Here is a 26,680-nt window from a genome sequence, read left to right on the forward strand (position 1 = left end):
TTTTGATCCCAACACACGGGGAACAGAGAGATTCGATAAATTTATTGTTCTGGCCAGGACATTGCGAGCAGGCATAACAATTGCTCTTCCATGCAATTATCAATGATGAATAGATGCTCAAACAAAAGGATAAAGGGAGACCTTTCCTTGGCCTGCTGTCCAACTCTGGGCTGTTAGTGTTTTGTTTTTTTTAAAGGAACTAAATAAATAAATAAATAAAATAAAAGCCGAATTGGAGCCCAGGGCATGGAGCAATCCCTATTTTGCTTGAGATATTTTTCGGCTGCTGTCCTTCGGTTGCTCTTAAATCTAGTTCTTTATTCTTGATTTTGACACTTGGGTAAAGCCGAGAGTTTCCGAAGCGGAACCTAGCAGGCCTTGTCATCACTGTTCGTTTCTCAAAGTCTGTTGGAGTTAATACAATTCATTTTCCCGTTGTGTTGCAATCAGCTCTGTGTTGCCACTTCAAACTCGGGACCCATTTAGCTCATTCTGAAGGGTTTCGGGTGTCAGCTCAGCCAAAGCACCTCCAGGGCCTCTCGGAAATTGACATGTCAAATTGTTAAGATTGAAAACAGTTTTCTTCTCTCTCCCTCTCCTTCATTCTTCCTCTCTCATTCTCTCTCTTATTCTGTCCCTCATTCTTTATATTACTCACACATACTCTGTCATTCTCATTATTTCTTTTCTCTCATTCTTTCTTTCTGATTCTTTTTCTCCCTCTCATTCTTTATCTCTCACACTCTTATTCTGTCCTTCTTTCTCTCTCTTTTCTCTCATTCTTTCTTTCTGACTCCTTCTCTCTCATTCTCTCTCATTCTTTGTATCACTCTGACTCTCTCTCTCTCTCTCATTTCATCTCTCTTTTCTCGGTCTCTCTCTTTCTAATTCTTTCTCTCATTCTCGGTCACTCACTTTCTTTTTCTCCTTTTTTAGCTTTCTTTCTCATTCTATTTCTTTTCTCTCATTCTTTATTTATTTTATTTATTTATTTATTAGACTTATATACCGCTTCATAGGGCTTTCAGCCCTCTCTAAGCGGTTTACATTTTTTTTTTAAGCAAATTGAGTCAGCAACTTGCCCCCACAGTCTGGGTCCTCATTTCACCCACCTTGGAAGGATGGAAGGCTGAGTCGACCTTGAGCCAGTGAGATTTGAACCGCTGAACTGCAGATCACAGTCAGCTAAAGTGGCCTGCAGTACTGCACCCTAACCACTGCGCCACCTCGGCTCCTTTATATCACTCTCATTCTCTCTTTTCTCTCAGTCTCTCTTTCTAATTCCTTCTCTCGTTCTCGGTCACATTTTTTCTCTCTCATTCTTCATCTCTCTCATTCTCATTCTCTATTTCTTTTCTCTTATTCCCTCTCATTCTTTCTCATTCTCTCATTCCTTATATCACTCTCTTTCTCGTTCTCTCTTTTCTATCAGTCTCTCTCTTTCTAATTCTTTCTCTCATTCTCTCTCTCTTATTCTTTATCTCTTTCTCATTCTCTATTTCTTTTCTCTCAGTCTCTCTCCTTCTCTCTAATTCTTTCTACAACAGATTCAAACAGAAGAGTTGGAAGAAACGTCCATCTGGGTTCAGTTCCAAGTGGGGGAAAAGACATTTGGAAACATGGAGGCTGTTTGGAAAGATGGTTTAATGGTGGACAGGATCACATGGTTTGGAGCTCCTGGGTGAGATGCTGAGAGTCCCTGGTTTTATGCCCTCTCCTGGACTTTGGTCTTCCTGGGGCACAGGAAGAGCATCCTGATTGGTCGCTGTCAGAGGTCATAGATAGCTTTGTAGGTTGTCTGTGTGCTAAGTTTGGTTGAAACTTGGTGGGAGGTGCAATGAAATGGCTCTGCCTGAAGTGGGTAGATCTTTGTTATGTAGCATAACTCATTTTAATGGCCCATTTTAATGGCCCATTGATGAAAGCGGGGGAGCAGGGAGCTGCTTTGTCTTTGAAAACATGTTTCTGCTTTTCTCATTCAGGGAAATATAATATTCTTCCTCTTTAATATTTCCTAAAACATTTCATTCTTCTAGGAGGGGGGTGGGTGCTCACTTCCTTCAGAACCAAATATTAAATAAGCGCGAACCAAATGTAAATCTTGGTTTCTCAAAAACCTAAAACTTCTTATTTTATAAAAGTGGAGGGGTGCCAAGATGGCTTAATGTACTCGACCGCCTTTGTGTGGGCTTAACGTGATTCCATCCACGGCTAATCGTTTCCTTCCATTCTTCCGACCCCACGTAGGAAACCGAATCGAGAGGGCTGCTGTTCTGCCCCGTTAAGTATGCAACTTTCCCGCTAGGCTTGTTAAAGCCCAGGAACAAAGGAAATTATAATTCCTTCGGTTTTGTCCCTGCTCAAACGCAAAACCCGAAATTATTCCTTTCTAAAGAGATGGTGGGCAAGAAATCCAACCTTTCAGAGGAATTGCTGAAGGCTATAATTACCCTGGATCGACAAAGAGCAAAGATCTTGGTTCAAACCACTCTTGGATGGCAAAGCAACGAAAGACCACATAGAGGGACAGAATTGAAGGCTTGGAAAATTGAAAGGGCCAATTTTTTTGATAACGCCCCAGAAGTTATCACTGAGACGCTTTGCAAGTAGAGTTTTTCCCCCCCCTTTCTTTCAAAAGTTTCATTTCCCCAAGTTGGATAGGTCAGAAAGTTAGCTGGCATCCATGAAAAGTAGAGAGACGCATTTGCTTGAATTCATTGCACAGATCGTCCTCGACTTACAACACTGCATTTCGCGACTGTTCAAAGTTGCAACGGCACCGGAAAACTGACTTATGACCATTCTTCACCCTTACGGCCGTTGCAGCATTCCCATGGTCACGTGATTTACGTGCATTCGGATGCTTGGCAACTGACTCCCATTTGTGACGGTTGCTGTGTCCCGGGTTGTGCGATCCCCTTCGGCCACCTCCTGACAAGCAAAGTCAACGGGGAAACCAGATTCACTTTGTTGGGAGTATACTCCTAGTCTTGGGTAGGCAATATAGATTCATATACCATACCAAATGGTCGATGTTGCTTTAAATGGGTGAATGTACTTATCAGCTGTAATTAACTTTACAATCAGCTGTAATTAACTTTGCAATAAGAGGGAGTCAGGAAAGCTCACTTTCTCTCTCTCTCTGCTTGTCCTATGCTTGATAACTACTTGCTCGCTTGATGACTGGAACGTGAACTGCGACTGTAAGCAATTGTTTGTTCTTTGGATTGTGTTTGGACAAATACCTACTATCACTACTTGTGAAGCAATTATCAGTAGTAAAGCTACTTGTTTTTACTAGCAGTGTCTGAGACTTTATTCGTGTGTTTCTTCTACTAGCAAACGTTCCTTCTCTCTAGCTGTACATTCCGCTGCGCCACTTTCTGTCTCCCAACGGAGACACACTTAACAACCGTGTTAATAACTTAAGAGATGCAGTGATTCACTTAACAACTGCGGCAAGACAAGTTGTAAAATGAAGCAAACTCTCTTAACGGGCTCAATTGAGGCCTGTATTTGTAGCTCAGGGTTGAACTGGGGGGTCCTTGATGCACTCTGAGCTTGGACATCTCATTACCCAACAAGGTAACACCATTAACTCTACAAGGAAGCAAACCCCACCCCCTTTTATACCTGATGATGTTACCTAGCTGGGTAATGAAACATCTGCAAGAAAACCACCAAGTCCAGGCAGCAGCAAAGACCCCACAACGGTATTTAGACAGCAAATGACAGTTAAAACCATCTTCTCCGACCTGTCTCTTCCACCCGATTAACTCACCCACTGGCCAAGGATGATGGGCATTGTAAGCCTGATTATATGAACAGACCTAGGCCTGACGCAGGTCCATCTCCATCCCTGGGATAAAAACCAGTATATCTGATGTGCACCTGCTCGAAAGCATTTTTGGTTTAGAGAGCAACGCATTATTAAAGTTTCGCCTGTGATATTTGCTTTGCTATATTGCTTTTGGCAGACAAGGCCTCTCTTAATATTGCAGATTCTGCAGGCAAACAACACAGCTAGTTCATCTTTCTTTCAATGTAAAGTGAAAGGTAAAAGATTCCCCTTGCACATATGTGCTAGTCGTTCCCGACTCTAGGAGGCAGTGCTCATCTCCGTTTCAAAGCCATAGAGCCAGCGCTGTCCGAAGACGTCTCCGTGGTCGTGTGGCCGGCGTGACTAAACACCGAAGGCGCACGGAAGGCTGTTACCTTCCCACCAAAGGTGGTCCCTGTTTTTCTGCCTGCATTTTTACCTGCTTTCGAACTGCTAGGTTGGCAGAAGCTGGGGCAAGTCACGGGAGCTCACTCCGTTACGCGGCGCTAGGGATTCGAACTGCAGAACTGCCGACCTTTCTGATCGACAAGCTCAGTGTCTTAGCCACTGAGCCCTTCTTTCAATATAGGCTTTTTTTCAAAAAGAAAAACTAGAAAGCATCCGTTGGGAACAGGCTACTTGGTTAAGTTCCAACCCCAGATTGCAGGGATGACAACTGGGTTGGGAGTGGGGGGGGGGGGGTGCTTGTCCTTGGTCTTTCCTGATCTTGGTTTTTTACTTGCAAACATTTCATTACCTGAATTAATTAACATCATCACTGAGGTGCACTGATGATGTTACCTAGTTGGGTAATGAAATGTCTGCAAGAACCCCGCCAAGCTCAGAGAGCAGCACCAAGGACCCCTCGTTTCAACCATGTGCTACAAATATTCTTTTCTATCGGTAATGTTTGGATTGTTCTTTTTTAAAAAGTTTTTTAATTGGATAAACATTGGACATAGTGCGACATTTCTGGCATAAACATTTCCATGTAGTTTGGTTTGATCTTACATGATGGGGTCGCCATCTCTCAAGTTCTCCATGCTCTTCAGACTCCCATCAACTTCCCAGAGTCTAAAGCTTGATTCTCTAACACAGGAATCTCCAAAACTTGCCAACTTTAAGACCTGTGGACTGGCTGGCAAATTCTGGCTGGCTGGCGAATTCTGGGAATTGAAGTCCACAGGTCCTAAAGTTGATCTACTTCATCCTCTAGTTGACCATTAGGAATCAAAAAACAACTTCATGGTGCATAATCGATCAGTTAATCAATCAATCATGAATTTCGGGATCTGCAGGGAGGTTGCAGCCTGCTCGATTTTGCTCGCTCCCTTCCACAAAGGGGAGAAGGAACTAGGGAGGTCAACTCAATCACATCTTTTGCACTTTAAATAGCTTTTAGTAATACTGGGAAGCCTCTGGAAATTGCTTTCTGCCTGCCATCCCATTGTCATCACCGTTGTTTTATTTGCTTTTCTTTATAGCGCATTCTGGTTTTCCATCACACACGTCCCTTAGCATCCGTTTGGAGGAAGGAAGATATAAGCCACAGGGATCAGAGAAGGCTGGGGAAGAAGACACCAAGTGCCCCATTTCCCCGAAAATAAAACTGATCCCAAAAAATAAGCCCTAGCGTGTTTTTCCATGTTTGCCTAATATAAGCCCTAACCTCCCCCCCCAATAACCCCTACTTAAGTGCACTGGTGGGATTCAAATAATTTAACAACTGGTTCTCTGCCCTAATGACCAGCTAGGTAGGCCGGGCAGGATGGTCATGTGACCAAGTGGGCATGACCAACTCAATGTCACTCAGGTCGATGGGCATTTCGCCTTAGCTGTTACAATGTCATAAGGCTTAATTGGAGAGGCAGTTTCTGTAAGCAGGGCAAGAAAGATTAGGCTAGAATATCTCCTTCCTGCCTTCCTTACAGGATTAGCCTTGTAAAGTGGAAAAAACTCAGGTCGATGGGCATTTCGCCTTAGCTGTTACAATGTCATAAGGGTTAACCGGAGAGGCAGTTTCTGTAAGCAGGGCAGGAAAGATTAGGCTAGAAACAGCACCAGAATGTTTCCTTCCTGCCTTCCTTATAGGATTAGCCTTGTAAAGTGGAAAAAACCAAAATGAGATTTCTTCCAACAACTGATTCTCCGAACTGCTTAGAAAGTTAACAACCGGTTCTCCCGAATAGGTGCGAACCGGCTGAATCCCACCACTGCCGCAGTGCTTGTGCAGCCGGCCACCTGCCCATTCCGTCTGGTTGTTTGTGGTGCTGCTGCTGAAAAGCAGAGGAAGTGCCTCACGCACCCTGCACCGGCTTACCTCAGGGCCTCCGCAGTCAGGCCATCCACACCCCGGCACCTGCCTCATGGCGGCAGCACCAGCAACCACGTGCAGCAGGAACTCATGCGGCCATCAGCTCCCTTCTGCTTGCTCGTGGCCACAAAGGAGCAGGAGGCCGAGTGGGGAGCTGGTGTTGCGGTCACGAGACAGGTGTCAGGGTATGGATGGTCTGGAGGGCGCAGGAGGCATCTCCAACCACCTCCACCCTGCCTGGTGGCAGCGGCCCTGGTGCTTCACACGGCCTCTTGCCCAGTTGTGAGCAAGCAGAAGTGGGCATCCTGTACATGGGGAAAAAATAAGACACCCCCCAAAGATAAGCCCTAGTGCTTATTTGGGCCTCGAAAGAAAATAATAAGACCTGGTTATATTTTGGGGAAAACATTGGTATTGTCACCCTCTGTTTTGCTGCTTGCTTTTCGGCTGCCATTGAAACGGAGAGGGAGGGCATGGTATTTGGGTGAGGGAAATAATCTGTACAGGAGGACTGTTAATTGGGAGTTGTTCTCAGCATCGTCTGTGCATGTGGCAAGGAGGGGAGTTTCCCACCAAGGCCAACTGTCCGGCATACCAACCTGGTGATGATTTTTGAAGATGTCTCCCACCTGACAGCTGTGGAGATATTGGATTGGACTATGGACTGGGGTTACCAAGGGGATGGGAATGGGTCATGTATTGATATCTAATGCTTTCGCGCGCTTTTGCTCAGATCCAGCTTTGCTTAGCTTCTATTTGCTTATAATCAGTAAAAGTACTCTTAATTCTGCAAAATGGAGTTGAGTGGTTTCTTTCTTGGTTAATAAGTGAAGCAGCATCTGACAGGTATTGGCTGCACATACGGCGTTCTGACCACCTCACTGGTGATTGATCTTGACGAGGTCCTAAATTGATACTAATGAAAAGGGATAGTCCTCGACTTACAACCGCAATTGAGTCCAATCGTTTTGTTGCCAAGACATTTGTTAAGTGAGTTTTGCCCCATTCTTGCCACAGTTGTTAAGCAAATCACTGCAGCTGTTAAGTTACCTACAAGGTTGTTAAGTGAGTCTGGTTCCTCGCCCTTGACTTTGCTTCTCCGAACGTCGCAAAAAGAGATCACAGGACTCTGGGAGACTGCAACCATCCCAAGTGGGAATCAGCTGCCGAGTTTCCTGAATTCTGATCAGGTGACCACAGGAGGCCACAACGGTCGTAAGTGGGAAATCGGTCTTAAGTCACTTTTTCCAGGGACGTCGTCACTTTGAACGGTCACTAAATGAACTATTGTAAGTCAAGGACTGCCGGAGGGTCAATGTGATAACCCAAAAGAAGGATGGGTGGAGGGCAGAGAAAGGGATGTGTGCATGGGATGCCATCGATCCATTAGCGCCCCCCCCCCCGGTGTGAAACGGCCCATTTGGACCCCAGCCCAATCTGCAGAGCCAGGACTTCAGGGTCTTAACGGAAGGACTGGAAGTTGGAGGACAAATCTTACCTCGAATTCCATCCGCCAGTCAGTGCCGACTGGCGACTACGCGTAGGAGAGCCTTCTCGGTTGCAGCTCCGACGCTTTGGAACGATCTCCCCGTGGAGATTCGCACCCTCACCACCGTCCAGACCTTCCGCACAGCCCTCAAGATCTGGCTATCCCATCAGGCCTGGGGATAAGATCCTAATCTCGCCCCGCCCGAATGTCGAATGAATGTTGTGTTTTTATTGGTTATTTTCCTTTATTCACATTTCTTTTGTGTCCTGTCTTACACTCCCCTCCTATGAAATGTAAGCCGCCCTGAGTCCCCTTAGGGAAAAGGGCGGCCTATAAATGTCAATAAAATGACTAAAAAATGACTAAAAATTACCTCAGAGGTTAGATGTTCCAGAGGGCGGTGCTGCAGCAGAGAAGACCGTTCTTCTGGATCCTGCTAGTTGGAGTCCTGTGACTGACAAGATCCAAAGGAGGCCCTCTCTGAAGATGCTAACTACTATTTAATACTTATCCAATAGGGGGCAGCACAGTGGCTAAGTGGTTAAGATCAGGGGTGGGTTCTAGCTGGCATTACTCCTGGTTCGCTTGTGCATGTGCTTTGCGTGCGCTTTGCACGCATGCTGCACACACATGCACAGTTCAATGGAAATTGTTTTGCGTGTGCGCAAAACTATAAAAAAAAAGAGATGGTGGCAGCGACGGTGACGACTGGGGAACTGGTTCAGGGGCGCGGCCAGCCTGGGTCGCTGCTAGTTTTGCGACCCAGGCCAGCATACCACTACCGGTTCGGCCAAACCGCACTGAACTGGTAGGAACCCACCTCTGGTTAAGATGCTGGGCTGGTCGGCGGGAAGGCCGGCAACCCAGATTGAAAACCTGAGCACCATGCAATGGGGGTGAGTTCCCGTCCTATCTCCAGCTCCTGCCAACCTAGCAGTTTGAAAGCATGCAGATGCAAGTAGATAAATAGGTACCACTTCACTGGGAAGCTAAGAGCACTTCATGATGTCAAGCTGACCACAGAAATATCTTTGGACCGCACTGGATCAATGGCTGGTTCGACACCTGAGCATCCTGCGACTGGGAGAGTTCCCGTCCTCGCTCTAGCCAACCTAGCAGTTCGAAAGCATGCAACTGCAAGTAGATAAATAGGTACCACTTCACTGGGAAGCTAAGAGCACTTCATGATGTCATGCTGGCCAGAGAAATATCTTTGGACAGCACTGGCTCAATGACCTTGAAACAGAGATGAGCCCCTCACCTTTTAGTCAACAAGTAGTGGAGTAAAATCTGCAGAGACTTGGTCCTGTCTAATAGGTGCCACGAGACCCCAGCCAAGAGCTACTGACTGTTGGCTCATGGTGCTGCTACCGTGGACCGCAACCATTTCTGCCTTGTTTTTTTGCTAAGCGGCTTTGAATAAGGCAGAAACCGAGATGTCTAGGCACACTGGTAATTTTTTTTTCCGAGAGGGGAAAAAAACACCCTCCAGGTTTCTGATGAATTTAACTGTTGGGAGTCTCTATGCCTATTATATTATTTAAACTTTTGCTTCAAAGCGGTAACTTAGATAACTTTGATCTGGTTTCAAGACACAATGAGGGTGACAGGTTATAATACCTCCTTGGGGGGGGGACCTAAAAAAGATTCAGTCAACTTTGCATTTGGGCTTTCTTTTGACAGGCACTTGGAGACTGGCATAGAATACACAATCGTGATTTTTAGCATGTTAAGAACACAAGTCAGAAAGCAAATAGCAGGAAGACACGGTTTTTAAAAAAAAAAACGAACAAAGATGACATAAGAAAAATAGCATATATATATTTTATGTATAAAACAATCTACAATATTTAATAATCTCCATACATATCTTGGCAGCTGCCGCCGTTCTGCTGCCAGCCTCCAGTAAATTGTACAGCTTTAAATTTCATTATCATTATTACAAATCACAAAGCCAAACTTTAAACTTTTGAGATTATGACATAATCACACGGTTATTATATACATACATTTCTAGACTGCAGGAAATGAAACTTGGAAAAGTAAAAGACAAAGTATTGTTTGTCAGTTTAGAACAGGGTTAGGAAACACGCGGCCCTTGGAGGCATGGACTCTAAGTCCCATCATTCCTTCCCCATTGGTGATGGGGCCTGAAGTCCAATATCCTTTAGAGCAGTGGTCCCCAACCCCCGGTCCGCGGACCGGTGCCGGGCCGTGGAGTACCTGGCACCGGGCCGCGCAGCGGCCGGGGGCCATGATCGCTGCTGCCTCTTCACCCACACGCGCAGCCTGAGATCAACCCCGGGACTCGAACCCGAGAGCCGCCTCTCCGGTCCAAACCCCACTCCCACCCCAGCCGCCCGCCCGGCCACCTTGGTAGCCCGTGGAGACGGAGCGCGTTCGGTTCGCCGCTACCTGGGGGCGCTGTCCCCATGACGTCACCGCGGAGTCCTCACCTCCTTCCCTGGCGAGGCTTTCTCCCCGCCAGCCAATCAGAGGCCAGTCCCCGGGCAAGCGGGGACAAGTTGCTGGCCGGTCGAAGCAGAAGCGGGAGATTGGAGGGGGGGAGAGAGCGAGAGAGCGAGCGCTGGGCGGGTGGCAGCGTGTTCCACAGCGGACTAGGCGCGCCGCGGGCTGCCAACCCCCCCCACACACACACACGTACACACACTGCCTCTCTGGCAATTGGCTGCCCAGGAAGGGAGCGGGGAGCTTTCACAGATAGGAACGTGATGGGGTTTGTTTCCTTCCCCCACTCCTGAGCCCTTTTTTTTTTTGCTTGCCTTCTGGGGTCTCCGCCATGGAGCAGCCGAGGTCAGATGGGGAGGCGGGGGGAGAGAGAGAGAGAGAGAGAGAGATGGGCGGGTGGCAGCTGTCTGTGAAACATCTTCCCCTCCCCACCTCCTGGGCAGCCAATTGCCAAAGAGGCACGGTGGGGGTGGTGGGGGTGGTGGGGGTGGAAGGAAATAAAAAGAGAAGTTGCCCTTTCATTTTGCAATCTCTCTCTACGACCTTGTTTCATTCTCTTCCCTTTTGTTTCGTCCTCATTTCTCAATCTCAGCAACTTTAACACTTTTGGACTTCAACTCCCCAAATTGCCCAGCCAGCTAGAATAGATAGATAGATGGTGGATAGGTGATTGATAGATAGAGAGGGATGGATGGATGGATGGATGGATAAATAGATAAATAGATAGATAGATAATAGATAGATAGAGGATATATACACATACACGCATACACACATACATACACAGAGAGAGACAGAGACAGAGACAGACATGGATGGATAGATATCACAGAAGTGAGTACACCCCCTCACATTTTATAAATATTTAAGTATATCTTGCAGCAGTTTAGACATTAATGGCTGGGGGCCATGATCGCTGCAGAACAACGCCCCCCCACCCCTGCGTGCGCTCAGCGGGCCACGGTAAAATTATCAAAGGCTGACTGGTCCGCGGCGATAAAAAGGTTGGGGACCACTGCTTTAGAGGAACACACGTTGCCTCTTCCTTTAAGAACCTTTGCTAGAATGCAAAGCTGCATGCAGTGGTGGCTTTTTATATATATATATATATATATATATATATATATATATATATATATATATATATATATATATATATATATATATATATATATATATATAACTATATATATATATATATATATAACTATATATATATATAGTTGAATTCTCAAAGTAATTTAATTTTTAATTTTAATCTATAAATATATATAAAGTCACAACCCCTGGTATGCCCAAATATGGGAGGAAGATCACACTGGTATGCCCAAATATATATATATATATATATATATAGTTGAATTCTCAAAGTAATTTTAATTTTTAATTTTAATCTATATATATATATATATAAAGTCACAACCCCTGGTATGCCCAAATATGGGAGGAAGATCACACTTCCATTCTCTGTCCTTCGGCTCGTCACAAGAGACCATCCAGACAGAAACCCAATATTTTTTACTGTTGCCCTTTTGTTACATTTGTTATATTTGTGCTGATAAATAAATAAAGGGAGACTAGTATAGATCTATTTCAAGCTATTTAGCTCTCATCAGCTAGCCATACCCTTGCTGGGAGGAGCACAGGTTCGATTCCCAGTAAGGGTATGGCTAGCTGATGAGAGCTAAATAGCTTGAAATAGATCTATACTAGTCTCCCTTTATTTATTTATCAGCACAAATATAACACACACACACACATATATATATATATATGAAAGACCACACTATCACAATAATGCCGTTCAGAAGCAAACGCAGGCACTAAAGCAGAGTTCTGTTTAAGGCAGTCTGTCCAACTCATAACTCAGATAGACCACAGACCAGGTTTGGTGGTTAGTGTGGAAGGGATCGACAAACCTGTTGGTGGGGTTGCCTCTGTGTGTGTGTGTGCACGCACACGCACAAAATTCAGGCTCAGTGTGTAGTGTGTCACAAATGTTACGAATGCGATGTAGTGTAGTGGGAGAACAAGAGTTTGACCATGTTCGCCAACTTTTGTGCCACCGAGACAAAATCTAAGCATTTCAACATTTTGCTCAGCGTCTGTATCCTTGAGTGGGCCGCTGTACAACCTAGGGGATGGCTGTGTGTGTGTGTACACGCACGCACATCCACGTTGCCTCTGGGCGGACCTTGCAATACTGCTGTGAAGAGTTGGAAGACCCAGAATGACAATTTGTGTTATTTCCTAGGTTTAACGTTGGATCTTTCTGGGGAGGGGCTCTTGGTTCTTTGTGGCGATGGTCACTGCAGATTTTAAAGAGGAAGGAAAATACAAGGGTCGGGTTGGATTAAGGCGCTGCTGAATAAAAACCACAGTGGTGGGATTTGCACAATGGACTGAGCTGCAGACTCTTGTCTTACTGAAGCCCGGAAGAGGTGAAGTTCAGAGAAACGCTGAACCAAAAAAAACGTATGAGCTGTTATCGGGGGTAACTCCATGCGTGGCGACTTTGAAGACTTGTGGACTTCAACTCCCAGAATTCCTCAGCCAGGCAGCCATGTGGTCTGGAGAATTCTGGGAGCTTGGAAGCTCACAAATTTTAAAGTCGGCTGGTTTGGAGACACCCTTGAGTTATAGGATGGTTGGGAACCCAAGGCGGCGACTTAGGAAGAGAACGTGAATCTCCTAGTAAACAGAGATGTGGCTGCTTGGACAGCTGGAACTAGATGTGACGAGATCAGATTTCCCCACCTGAGGCAATCTTCTGAAGGACATCAATCCTATAGCAGCTTCGAGGTCATTCATTTTTAGCACACGTTCCTTCACAGATAAACTAAACCAGTGTTTCTCAACCTTGGTCCATCTGAAGATGCGTGGACTTCAACTCCCAGAATTCTAGGAGTTGAAGTCCACGCATCTTCAGATGATCAAGGTTGAGAAACACTGAACTAAACAGAACCAGCAAGGGTATTTGGCCTTTTGACCCTCATCTCTGGGACCACTGCGTCACAAACTGCCTGTCCCCATTCCCCAAAACCAGTGGGATTGAGAGCTCCACCATCTTGTTCCTGAACCGCTTATTCCAGCTCTTTTTGCTGGAATAAGTTTGTTTTTTTTTAAAGCGAATTCCAGAGATGCAGTAAATTTTCTGGCTTCCCACCAAGGATGAAGAAGCACTTCAGCGCTAGACTTTTATACCTATAATCATCTTTTTAAGGGCCTAATGCTACGGCGGCCCTAGTCCAATCAAGGGCATAAAAGTCGATGGCTCTCGAGAAGAAGAACAAGATGTTTCAAGCTCGTTATGGGAACGGAGGAGGATGCTCAAGGAGAGAGCAAGGGGCAAAAATGACAAAACAAGAGAAGGGGAAAACAGCCCTTCGCTTTGAGATCACAACAAACCCCTGCCGGGCTAGGAAGCGGCGGTCCTTGGCACCCATCAAATCAAGGTACATCTACAAGGCCACGGCGTTATTCTGGGCGCAAAAGAACAGGCCGCAGGGAACACCTTGAATTGCGGAGTCCACCGATCGGCTTAGGCAACACCCGCTCACCTAGTTGAGCTCCACCAGTTAGCGGTTCTGCTCGTTTTTAAGGACTGCCGGGAATTAAGATGGCTGCAAAATTGTAATGAACAGCCTGGCAAACCCGTAATGGAGTCCTGCATATGTCAGTGGTGGGTTGCTCTTATCTTTGCTACCGCTACAACGCTCATGGTTCATTCGTGTACGCGGCGGACGTGCGCTGTTTGCGTGCCTGACGTGCACCACGCAGGCATGCACATTCCACCGCCCCTGCCATGCCCAGCTGCTTGTTGGAGGTTGTGCAGGCATCGCACGCAGTGCCTGTGTGGGCAATTGGCCTAGTTGCCTTAAAAAGAGGTAAGGAACGCGGGCGGGCGGGTGAGCCAAATAAGCCACTGTACCGGTATGGTGGCCACACCTCCCGACTACTACCGGTACGGCTGTACCGACCGGAACCTACCCCTGGCATACTCCCTCCTCAGTCTTCTTGTTTTTACACGTTCTCTCCAAACCTGGCAACTTCAACTCCCAGAGTTCCCCAGTCTTAAAGTTGCCAAGTTTGGAGGGCCCCTGTTCTAGAACATACATTTCTGTGCCGTTTCCCTTTTGGTGACGTGAGAGATATCCAATTTTGGATGGATTTGTCCGCTGTGCCACCAAATCCATCCCGAAAGCCATCATCCAAAGGTCAGCCCCCAGCATAAGCCTCCAAGACAATATTGCTAGCACACGGGGCAGAGAGGAATAAAAGTGACCTGGCTATCCTACGAAAGCACCGAATGTTTAATTGCAGAAATAAAAGAATGCACTGGAAAGGCTCACACCTCTTTAGTGTTTTTGCTTTGTTTTTTAATGTGAGGCGTCTGTTTCAAGAGAGCTTAAAAAACATGTCCTTAAAAAAAAAATCTTCTTTTTCATCTTTCTGGGGTAGAAAGGCAGAGAGGTTGCTCTTTCGCATGCTTCCTATGCAGAAAGTTGTGCGGTTGTTTAACAGGAGGCGAAGGGCCTATTGTGAGTGTGCAGAATGGTTTCACGTGCCCCCCCCCGGGGGGGGCTTGCAGCTTCACAGATACATCCGGAACATTTGCACAATGTCCAAGCCCTACAGATATTATGTGCTCAACAATACTACCCAAGAAGGGGTTAACGGGTTGGGTTCGAACCAATGGAGCGTGTGCTCGGTATTGGTGACCCCCCCCAAGGCAGGTGTGGAACCCCACGTGGAAAAGGCAAGGACGGGCCAGGGCTGGGAAAAACCAGGGCTTCGTCCCTTCCGAAGCATATTAATTCTCTACACCAGAGTTCCCCAACCTTTCCGGGTTTACGGAGCGGGGATTTTTTTTGTGGGGGGGGAGGGGATGGTTCCAAGTGAGAGGCCAGCAAGCGTGCACGCACATCTCCATTTGCACAAGCAGCAGTCGCATGAATAGCTCGTGGCCCAATAGTGGGTTGGGGCCCCGGGGTGGGTGGGTGGGTGGGTTAGGGAACCCCTGTTCTGCACTACAGATGCCTCAATTGCATTTGCTGGGTTTCTAACCTCCCCCCCCCCCGCCCTCCCCAGGACTCACCTGGGAGACTCAATGTGACAGCGACTACAGTGCATAGCTGGCTCTGGAGATGGGAAGGAGTCGGTCCAACAGGCCAACATCTTGACAGTGTGCTACAATTCATGTACAGTCCTGGTTACAGAAGCACCATTTCATTGGCTACGTCAGAATGCCACTGATTTGGACAGAGAGGTCTTCTTCTGGCTAGAGCTTCACTCTCTAGAGGTGGTCTTCCGAGGACCCCGAATTTTTTTCCTCTTCTGCAGCTACCGAGGCAGTGTGTTAAAAAAAAGTCAAGACTTCCCACCCCCCACCCCAACCTAACCCCCTCCCCCCCCAAATCCCTTTCTAAATAACGGATGGTTTATATAAATTAAATTAAGCAAAACAATTTTTTTAAAAAGTTAAAATAGAAAGTACTTTGTGGACTCCGGACATCCATGCCTCCGTTTTTTTTTAGGCTCCGCATCTGTCCCCAGCCAAGGGTCGCCCGGGTCCTAACATCAGGTCCCCCCCCACCCCGAAAAAAGGCAGCTGGCTGAGAGGGGCTTTGCAAACTTTTGAGGCCACTGGGGTCGTTTCCCCCAAGGAAGCGACTGAACCAAACAACTGTCAGGACAGCCACGGGGAAGAAGATATTGCTACATTTATGAGATCCGTTTTGCTCTGCCCATTTCTCAGGGCCGGCTTTGGCCAAAATCGAACACCTTGGGAAATAGTGTTATGCTTTTCTGCAGGACGGTTTGAACTGTCCTGTGTAGAGAATACTAATCTTAGATCACTCTCGACCCAAAGCACGTTCTTTTCCAGGCCTTTTAGGTGAGCGGATGTAATTTATATATATATATATATATATATATATATATATATATATATATATATATATATATATATATATATATATATATATATTGTTTCAAAGCAGCACTGATTCGTTCATAGACAACCCATCTGCTTGGTGCCTGTAATGACGGTCGGGGCCAGGGGAACTCGGATACTGGTAGGAGGGGGGGCCGAGTTCCCCTGAGGCTGTCCTGTATCTCAGAGGCCTGTCCACGGAAAGGGTGGGAAAGATGTGGTCTTCAAGAGGCTTAGGCTGAAACGCTGGGTGTCTCTTCAAGTGACCGAAGTGACTTCGGCCACCGTCTCCGCCCCAGGGTTGTCCGTAGGCTCCTGGTCTGTACGCTAAAGGGGGATCCGGCCATTTTTTATGATCTGGCAGATAATCTACTAGAGGGATTGCGGGACGGTGGCCTCTGGGGCTGCTTGGGAAGACCTCGTCGGGGAGAACCTCTACCCGACTCGAAGGCGTCACAACAAGATTCTGGTGGAGGGCGGAGTAATTTCTAGGTGGCCTCTCAGAGAGCATTTGATGAGTTTCCGTCTCCGGTGGAAAATCGGGAACATACAACTGAGTGGCGGAGCTGGTCCGAGTCCCGTGATTGTACTGCGTGGCTGTGAAGTTACCATCTTTGGTCGTGTGCTTTGGAGAATACCCTTGGTAAACAGGTGGATTATTATACGTTGGGGGTGGCTGTCTCGTGTGAGATCCAACCACCGATGCGTCAGATTGGGAGGAGTATCTGGGGACCCTTGGTCCAGAGCTGAAGGCATAACTGTTGGATATTTTTGGTGGACTAGATCCTTTCTCGATCTCTTTTCTGGAGCCGCTGGAGAAAACGGTGCTCCTTGGATTCTGCAGGACAACTCTTTCCGGGGCCTGCTCCACAGAGCTTCCGTTCTCCAGATCGGCTTCAGGAACATTGTCGTACTGCGAGGCATTCGACCCCCGCTTACTTTCATCCACGTCCCAAACCCTCGTTTTTTGCTTGGGGTTGAATCTCTGAGCTTCGTCTTCCGGAGCAGGGGCTGGTCCTGTCCAGCCCTGCTTTGGCAATCTGGTCTTAAACTCCATGGTGATTTTGGTGGTTTTTTCGATTATCTTAACGTCGGAAGGTTTAATCCACCTGGGGACAAACTCTTTCCCCGTAGTTAACACTGCGTTGGAGTTTTGGTTCGCAGTTGCGTTGTGTTTATGCTTGGGCTCAGCCTCTGTTTGCGCTTCAGGCTTCCTTCCGGGGGTCTCCCCATCATGCTTTGGCAACCCACTTTGTGCGTTTGGTGCTACCGGCTTTTGCTGATGTCTCAAAATCTGCCTCTTTTCCAGAGAATTTTTTCGTCTTTGGCGGTTTGGCGAGCTTTCTTGGCCTCTCTCTCCCCGTGGTGTCGGTGAGCCTTCCCTGTCTCTCTTTATCCGTGCCGTAGGTGAGCTTTCTTGGCCTCCTTCTCCGTATCTCCTTGGTGAACCTTCTCGACGGACTTCTCCAGCCCTCTGGCTTGCCGGGGCCTCCTTCGCTACACTGTTGGTTTTTTGTCCATTGACGAGATGCGTGAGATTCAGCATGGCTGGTTGACTGTCGGCTGGCGTTTTCCCCAACTTCTTTGGAAATTCATCCTCTTTACCTAGAAGAGGAAGAAAATGAGCAATCAATATTTCTGCCAATCAAATTTGCTGTTATTTATTAGCTTTATAAGGCCTCCCCAATCAAAGAGTCAAGGCAGCTGTAATTAAAAACTCAACCGAATAAGCAAATGCTCACCATGACCTCCTAGACAGATTGGCTTGTTTTTTTTTGTTATTTTTTTTTTTACATAATGCATTATAGGGTGTGAAATAGATAAAAGGAAAGAAACAATGCTGGAAGGTTTAAAGATAAGCTCAACCCTTAGAGGTTAGAAGTTTCCGCAGATTTTACGCTCAAATGCAAACCTCCGTTTCTCCCTGGATGGTAACAACTGCAGGCAGTATGTCTGATTATATATATATTTTTTAAAAAAAACGCATTCAAGCTACCGAGGATTTTCTGGAAAAAAGCAACTCAACCTTTTTTGATCCAAACTATGCTGACTGGATGTTTCCTATTAAGTGGACACGTCTGGCCTTCCTGAAGCCACAGAAGATCAAGGTCTTAATTTTAAAAACCTGCTGAACCCCATTTCTGAAAAATTTGGCGTACCCAGCAATTACTTGGGAGATGGAAGGGAGAATTTTTGTCTGCTGTGAATTTTATAGAGGCGCATCTTCTAGCAGCTACGGGGTTGAAACAGAATACGGGATGAACTGAACGATATTATATTCACTGGGAAATCATGACCAGTTTCAAATCGCTCGCTCTCCAAGAGCAGACTGCGCAGTCAACTACCGTATTTTTCGGACTACAAGATGCACCTAAATTTAGAGGAGGAAAACAAGAAAAAAAATGGTTTTGGGCCATCGCGCGTCGCGTTGTCGCCCTCCCCAGCCCCCAGAAGCACTCTGCAGGCCAAAAACAGGCCCATTTCTGGCCTGCAGAGTGCTTCTGGGGACCGGGGAGGGGGACAATGCGACGCACGGAGGGTTTGGGAGCCCAAAATCGGATCCCATATTTGGTCTATAAGACACACCGAAATTTTCACCGACTTTCAAGCTGTGTTGAAACAAATAAAACAAGGAGACCTAGAGGAGGATGCATGGGGAGGGATGATTGGCTTATGGAAGCTGCAGTCACAAAGGTGGATGAAGCTCATAGGGAATATGGCATCGTTAGCTCCAAAGTTATAAAGACCCCCCCCCCCCCAGCTTGGAGGCATTTTGCCACCAAAGGCAAGCTCCTAAGACCACAATGCATCTATCACCCTCAGACATCTAGTAACGTGACAAGCTTCCCTGTATGCAATTGGTCCTTTGACCCAACGGGCTCAGTGTTTGATCACTGAAGATGTCACAAGCCTTAAGCCTAAGACCTTTTTCCAGCCCAAAGCTATGTGTCAGGCCTGCAATTACATTCCTTTTAGAATTTTGGCCTGCCACACTTTCTCTTATTTCAATATGCTGTTTCTTTAGTATAGTCGATGGGAGGGGGGAATAGACAGGAGTGAGATTGTGGAATGTATTGTTTTCATTCTTTACTAGAAGCCAAGGTCATCCTTTGTCTCCGCCCCAGTACACCTGACCGGAAGCAGCTGGGTGTGGATGCCAGCGTGGAGGAAGAAGATTGGACCATGTGATGGATTGTGGGTGTGGGGACAAGATCGTGAACTTTTAACTGGGTGGAATTCTGATGTCATTTCCAGTATTGGGATTAACACAGATGTGCCTAAGATGTCTGCTTTATTAAATTGGAACTTTAAGGATAGTTTTGCCTTGGACTCTGATTTAATTCTACATGATATTTGGAACGCTGACACTATGGTCCTTTGCTAGATGGCCACCGCCAGTGCAGAATTCCAAATTAAAACCTTTGTGACAGCCAGTGATTGCCTAGCCACATCCAATCAAAGATGGATTCTATTGTGTGTAACCAGGGTTAAGACACACCTCTACTTTTCAATCTCAGTGGTGGAGAACCAATTTGGGCTTGGTGTGTCAAAAATTCAGGAACTGCCTACCTTGACTCTGCTAGCGTATCTCACACTCTCACACACACAGACACAAAAGAGGCCTCTCTGGGAGACGAGAGGAAGAGGAGGGAAGGAAGATAGAGGGGAGGAGAAGAAAATGGAAGGGGGAAGGAGAGAAGGAGAGAGGGTAGGAAGGGGAAGGGGAAGAGGAGGAGTAGGGGAGAGGTAAGGGAAGAAGGAAGGGAAAGGAGAGGAGGAAGGAAGAAAGTAAAGAAGGGAAGGAGGGAGAAAAGAAAAGGAAAAAGAAGGTGGTGTCAAAACAGGTGAGGGATGGCAAACAAAGCAACCCGAACGGTTTGTTATAACCCTGTAATCGGAATGACAAATGTGTAACAACGAATGTAAAAAAGAATGATAACAATGTGAATGTGTAGCTATAATTGTATATAGAGAACACAAAATAAAAAACTTTTCAATAAAATTAGAGGCCTCTCCTCTCTTCTGAACCCTCTCTAGATCACGGTCCAAGGCCTCAGAAAATCGTGCGAGAACACTTGCACAATTTTGGGACCCCTCGGAAGCTGTGCGAGAGCAAAGCCCTCTTGCACAACTTCCACAGGATCCAAAGGTCTGATGTCTCAGCAATGGCCGGGGATATCACCTCTGTGACAGGCACAACACAGGTTCACCAACACCGCTCCTCTATATGTTTACTGACGAGCCCACGAGACCATTTTAAAACACCCTTTGTGCCTCTCATGCTCGCAACCTAAAAAAGCCCATCACCCTCCACGCCTATTTCTATCCAGGTATCTAAATTTTTGAGGTCCCAGTAGCATCAACACCACCTCATCATATAGTCACTCTGATTCGTCTCCTTTTTAAAAAGAATTTGAGTCACTGCATACTTTCCCAAGAAAAAAGCATTGAAATGTTTCTAGGTTGATTGATAAGGCAGCTTTTATCCTTCTTTAAAAAAAAAAATTAGCACACTTAAGGTCTCTTAATTACCATTAAGCTTTCATGCAGTCCAAGGGAAAAATTAGAAAAAAAAACACATTTTCACTGAATCCTTTCTTGCTTTGAAGATTGTTTTCGGTAACATCTCCCCCCTCACATGCCAGAGCGAGGGGAAAAGGGCCATTGGTTCGGGTGTGTGCATGATTCAAAGCTGTTTAGATGTTGGAAGCTCAACATCTGAATTTTGAACAATGGGAAGGGCAGGAAAGATCGAAGCCGGAATCACCTTGAACTACACTTGCCAGTTCTCTAATTAAGAAGCGGGGGTTACAATTGGAGGAGTAACCATGTATTAACAGCCAAACTCCCAACTGTTGCCTGGGAAGATCAAAGACAGTGCGCGCAGCAGGGCCTGAGATCTTTTATTTGATGTACAAAATAATTGGACAGATATTGCACGGCCCACAAAGGCAGACTTAGAGAAGGGACACGGACGGACGGACGGATGGACGGACACACACATACACACACACACACACACACACACACACACACACACCAGTTTAAGATTCTCAGGGAACTTGCTTGTTGTGGGTCCCATCCAGGAGGTGGGCTGTTATGGGTTCAGGAAAACCCATAGCTAAGATTATGGCTGGCCCCGCCCACCACGCTCCACCGCTGCCATGCCACCCCCTTAGGACGCTCCACGCGGCCCGTTTTGGATGCGAGGTCAGTGCAGGGCCCGCACGGAGACTCGGGGAGGGGGAAATCGGGGCTCCCGGAAGGCCTCCGGGGCTTGGGGGAGGCAGTTTTCGTCCTCCCAGAGGCTCGAGGAAAGCCTCCGGAGCCTGGGGAAGGCAAAAACGCCCTCCCTCCCCCACCGTGGTGCAGGAGGCCAGCTAAGCCACACCCACCATAGCCACGCCCACCCAGCAACTGAGGCGGAGAACCTGTTGCTGAAATTTTTGAAGCCCACCCCTGGTCCCATCAATTAGGGATTGTCATCTGGCGGCCCCACAAAAAAATAAGCCTTCTCGGTGGTGGCCCCTTAGGGAAACATCACTTCCCTCAAAGTACAGTTGTGCCCCACCCTGCTGCTTTTGCACAAGGCCCTAAAAAGGGTCTTTGTCAGGAGGCCTGGGGAATCACAAAAGAGAGAGAGAGACACAACTAAGCGGCTGGTTTCATTGTTTTGTTGTCATCAAAATTCAGACGCTTAGCGACCGATTCATATTTATGACAGCTGCAGTGTCTGTTTCGGGGGTCACGTGATCCCCTTTTGCGACCTTCGGACAAGCGAAGTCAATGGGGAAGCGAGATTCACTTAACGACCGGGGGAGGGGGGAGACTAACTTAACACTTGCAGTGATTCACTTAACAGATGTCTCGCTTGGCAACAGAAATTTGGGGCACAATTGAGGCTGTAAGTCAGTGATGGGATTCAAATAATTTAACAACTGGTTCTCTGCTCTAATGACCAGCTGGGTAGGCGGGGCTTAGTGGTCATGTGACCATGTGGGCGTGGCCAACTCAACATTACTCAGGTCGATGGGCACTTTGCCTTAGCTGTGACAATGTAATAAAGGTTAACCGGAGAGGCAGTTTCTGTAAGCAGGGCAACAAAAATCAGGGTAGAAACAGCACCAGAATGTTTCCTTCCTGCCTCCCTTACAGGATTAGCCCTGTAAAGAGGAAAAAAAACAAAAGGAGGTTTCTTCCAACAACCGGTTCTCTGAACCTCTTAGAAAGTTAAGAACCGGTTCTCCCGAATAGGTGTGAATTGGCTGAATCCCACCACTGCTGTAAGTCGAGGATTACCAGCAACAAACTTCAATTCAACCAGGCTCAGATGTCGAAAGAGATATAGTCTGCCTACGTTGTTGATACTCCAAACTTTGCAGACATCTAAACCCTCAAAAGTCTGTTTGGCCAAATGCACAACCCATCGTCTTTTGCTCAAGCCCTGCTTGCAACTTTCCCCTTCTTACGACTTGCTCTCTGTTGGAGCCTCTTAAACAGGGCAAACACTGGACCCTCCTGAGGAAGAGGAAGGAAAGAGAAGGCTGGAAGGAAAGTGTTCTGTCCGAGGCTTCCCGAGAGCACGAAGCAAACTCCTTGTCCCGACAAAAACCCCTTTTATTAATTGACTGTGAATTCTGCTCATTCACACCCAGCAAAAGTCTTTCAAACGGAAGATTTACAGTCACAGACCTTATATGGCTTGGAGAGCTGCCAGGCCGATATCTGCAAAACTTGGCAAGGAGTCTCGGAGGGTCACGAACCAATTAAGCGAACTAATCGTCTCCTGCAAACTCCACTCCCCTTTCGCTCCTCTTTTATTTCCTCTGGGAGGGGCCATTCATCGTCCCCCTGTGGCCTTACTCCCAAGTCAACCCTTGTTCTTTAGCTGTTCCCTTCATCTGGAAACTCTGCGCATGCGCACACTGGGAATAGGCTCCAGCTGTTCCTCTGCCTCACTGATGTCTGACTCTGAAGGCAGCTGATAACTCTCGGACGATCCTGCCCCCCTCTCTTCCTCCGACACAGAACCCTCATCATAGCCTTCCCCAGACTCCAGGACTGGCCCATGTTCCTCCCCAACCTCCTCACTGTCCGAATCTGCTGCCAGCTCCACTGGCGGGCCACAATAGAAAGGGATGGTTAATTAAAAGAGGGAAGAGCACAGTTCTTTCTTTGCCTCTCTTCCTCAGAGCTGTCACCGTCGCTGGTTCTACTCAACCTGGTTGTCTACTGCTGCTGCGACAATGGCTGAATTCTACAGATCTCGGTTTGTTGTTAGAACTGAAGAAGTGAAACGGACGAAGACAGCCTCTCCTGGGTGTTCTGCGCTGGGGCTCTGCGGCTGGCAGTGCGTTGCCTCCTCTCCAACTCTTGACAGAGATGGTTTGAAAATGCAACTCCCTTGAAATGGGGGGGTGGGGAGGAAGCTTCCTTCCGTGACAATATGTTTGCAGCCAGGGCGAAAAGCCGAGTTTCCCATTATGCCTTTTGCACAAAAGCAAGTTGCCCAATTTGCAAGCCTGTAATTACAGCGGGACGGCTAGGAACAATACGAGAAATGACATTCGTGCTCATAAGGAACGGCATTGTCTTCTTTTTTTTCAAAACAGCGACAGGCTTCAAGTGCAGATTTCGGCTCAGGGTAAAACAAAACAGCCAGGACCTTGAAAGCTGTAGGAATTTCTGCTCAGCTGAACTGGAAAAAAGAAGCTGGTATGCTGGGATTTCTTCGGGCAACCAAGGGGGGTTTCATGATACTCTGCAATTGTAGAAGGATGCTTTTTTTTTTTTAACCCGCTTCTACAAGGCTCTGTTGTGGAGCTGGCAGCCGAGTCGGACAGTGAGGAAGTTGGGAAGGAACATGGGCCAATCCTGGAGTCTGGGGAAGGCTCGGACAAGGGCTCTGCATCGGAGGCAGAGAGAGGGGGCCAGGGCCATCTGGGAGTTATGTGCTGCCTCCGGAGTCAGACATCAGCAAGGCAGAGGAACAGGGGGCACCTGCTCCCAGCGTGCGCATGCGCAGACCTGCACAGAACAGTTAAGACAAAACGGGCAACTCGAGAGTAAGGCTTGGAGATGATTGGCCCCTACCACAAGACATAAAAGAGGAGCAAACAGATGTGAGCCTCTGCAGGAAGGGATTTTGTTCATTCTGGTCAGTTCAAACTCTGAAAAATTCCATTTGTTTGGCCTTGCAAAACTAATTGGCAATTAGGTCTTTGGCAGTATTTCAAGGGAGATAAAGGTGGGGGCTTATCAGCCTTACCCTGAAAGACTGCGGCAGACTTCTGTTGGACTTTTCACAGACTGTTTGTGACTCATTATGGGCTGTGAATGAACATAATTCACAGCCGTTTAAAGAAAAGAGGGTTTTGGGGACTAAGCGTGTGATGTTTACTGTCTCAGGAAGCCTAAGACAGAACAAGCTCCAAGAAGCCTCGAAGACATAAAACAGGTACTCTTTGATTTAACGACCCTATTTGAGCTTGGAATTATAATTGTAAACCATGAAAGTCATTATGTACAGGTCATCATATAACTGAGAAGAGGGTTGTTATTTGTTTTTTGTGGAAGTCGTTAAGCGAGTGCCACAAAATGGCCATCAATGAAGGCTGGTTGCCGAGCACCCAAAATGCGATCAGGTACCCAATCCTGGTCATCAGGTATGTCGTAACGTTGAGTGATTGCTATGCAACCCGTTGTAGGTCAAGGACAACCCATGCATGCAGTTGCAAGCTGTTACCGAGTTCACCTCATTATTGACATGCTGTCTGAACATGCGTGATGCCCGTGCATGAATAATAATAGCAATAGCAATTAGACTTATATACCGCTTCATAGGCTTTCAGCCCTCTCTAAGCGGTTTACAGAGTCAGCATATTGCCCCCAACAACAATCCGGGTCCTCATTTCACCCACCTCGGAAGGATGGAAGGCTGAGTCAACCCTGAGCCGGTGAGATTTGAACAGCCGAACTGCAGAACTGCAGTCAGCTGAAGTAGCCTGCAGTGCTGCATTTAACCACTGCGCCACCTCGGCTCTTATGTAACCCAGGTGACTTAAGATAAAATATTAGGGCTCCTCACACAGAACAAGGACAAATGGGGTTGTGGGAAGGGCTCCCAAAATAGTGTTTCTCAAAGCGACTTTAAGACACATGGACAATGCTGGCTGGGGAATTCTAGGAGTTGAAGTCCATGTACCTTAAAACTACTTGAAAAATGCTGTATCGAAGCATAAATCTTGATCCCACCCACTCGAATGATATCAGCCAGTCTTCCTGCAGTCTTCCACAATCAGACTCTTATTATTTGTCTAAGAGGCTGCATTAACAAATGTACAGAACAGTGGTGGGTTACGACCGGTACGCCCCAGTACGGGCATATCGGTGCTTGCTGGGAACACCGGGTACCGGTACGGTACGGTACTCCGGAGGGCCCACCCACCTGCCTGAGCTCCTTATCTGTATTTGAGCTCTTTGGCGTTTCTGCGCACGGAGCATACGGCACCTGCGCGACGCTCCGCTGAGCAGCTGGAGCGTCACGGAGCATCACAGGAGGTAAGGACGCATGTGCGCGCTGCGAAGGTGCGTGCGCATGCTGCACATCTTCAAGTGGTGGATCCCGGGCCCCGTTGCATCGTACCGGTTGCAACGGGATCCGGAACCTACCACTGGTACAGAATCAAGATGACATGAAGAGTTAATACCACTTTACAATGCCTTGGTAAGGCCACACTTGGAATACCGCATCCAGCTTTGGTCACCACAATTTAAAAAGGATGCTGAGACTCTAGAAATAGTGCGGAGAAGAGCAATGAAGATGATTAGGGGACTGAAGGCTAAAACATATAAAGAACGGTTACCGGAATTGGGTTATGTCTAGTTTAATGAAAAGAAGGACTCAGGGTGACATGATAGAAGCCTTCCAGTACCTCAAGGGTTGCCACACAAAGAGGGAGTCAGGCTATTCTCCAAAGCACCTGAAGGCAGAACAAGAAGCAATGGGTGGAAACCAATCAAGGAGGGAAGCAATCTAGAACTAATGAGAAATTTCCTGACAGTGAGATCAATTAATCAGTGGAACAACTTGCCTCCAGAAGTTGTGAATGCTCCAACACTGGAGGCTTTTAAGAAGAGATTGGACAAGCATTTATCTGAAATTGTATAGGGTTTTCTGCTTGAGTAGGGGGTTGGACTAGAAGACCTCCCAGGTCCCTTCCAACTTTATAAAATCTACCTTTGCTCCCTATAGGCTGCCTCAAGAACCAATTACTCAAAATGGGGTACGCTGAAATGCTCTTATGCATGCCCACAATTCTCACTGATGCAACATGCCGATTCACTGATACAACGTAGGCTTCAATTGTGATTTGAAAAGAATCAAGAATTAAGAATGTATCCATTTTTTTTTTCCTAGAGAGAAGGAATGAAACTATAGACAAGGTAAACCACGAGTCATGCTGGTTAGTAAATAAAATCAATCTTTGTCAAACCGCAATCATTCCAAATGTTACATAGATGGTAAAGAATAGAATACCAAGAGACACTGGGAGGATAGTAGCGAACAGGAAGACCACGATATCGGGTGCTGGCAAAGGGGAAAAAAGAAAATAATTCAGGGAAAAAAATAGGTTTATTATTGCATCAACA

At 47.0% G+C, this 26,680-nt stretch overlaps 1 protein-coding gene and 1 long non-coding RNA gene across 2 annotated transcripts in view; one reads left to right on the forward strand and one right to left on the reverse strand.

The window, feature by feature from the left end:
• Positions 1 to 11,801: 11,801 nt before the first annotated feature.
• Positions 11,802 to 13,575, forward strand: LOC116511127. The gene is made up of 2 exons (XR_004255722.1): positions 11,802 to 12,971; positions 13,031 to 13,575. It is a non-coding gene; the product is annotated as an uncharacterized LOC116511127 (long non-coding RNA).
• LOC116511126 (USP6 N-terminal-like protein) overlaps positions 13,208 to 26,680 on the reverse strand; it is an 87,707-nt gene continuing 74,234 nt past the window's right edge. The window contains exons 14-15 of the mRNA XM_032220944.1: positions 16,052 to 17,632; positions 13,208 to 16,005 (exon numbers count right to left, since the gene is read on the reverse strand). Of these exons, the coding sequence (XP_032076835.1) occupies positions 16,086 to 17,632 (1,547 nt within the window). The 3' untranslated portion in view covers positions 13,208 to 16,005; positions 16,052 to 16,085. The remainder of the gene's footprint in view (positions 16,006 to 16,051; positions 17,633 to 26,680) is intronic.

This window comes from Thamnophis elegans, chromosome 7, assembly GCF_009769535.1.
Source record: "Thamnophis elegans isolate rThaEle1 chromosome 7, rThaEle1.pri, whole genome shotgun sequence".
In the NCBI taxonomy this organism is placed as follows: Eukaryota; Metazoa; Chordata; class Lepidosauria; order Squamata; family Colubridae; genus Thamnophis; species Thamnophis elegans.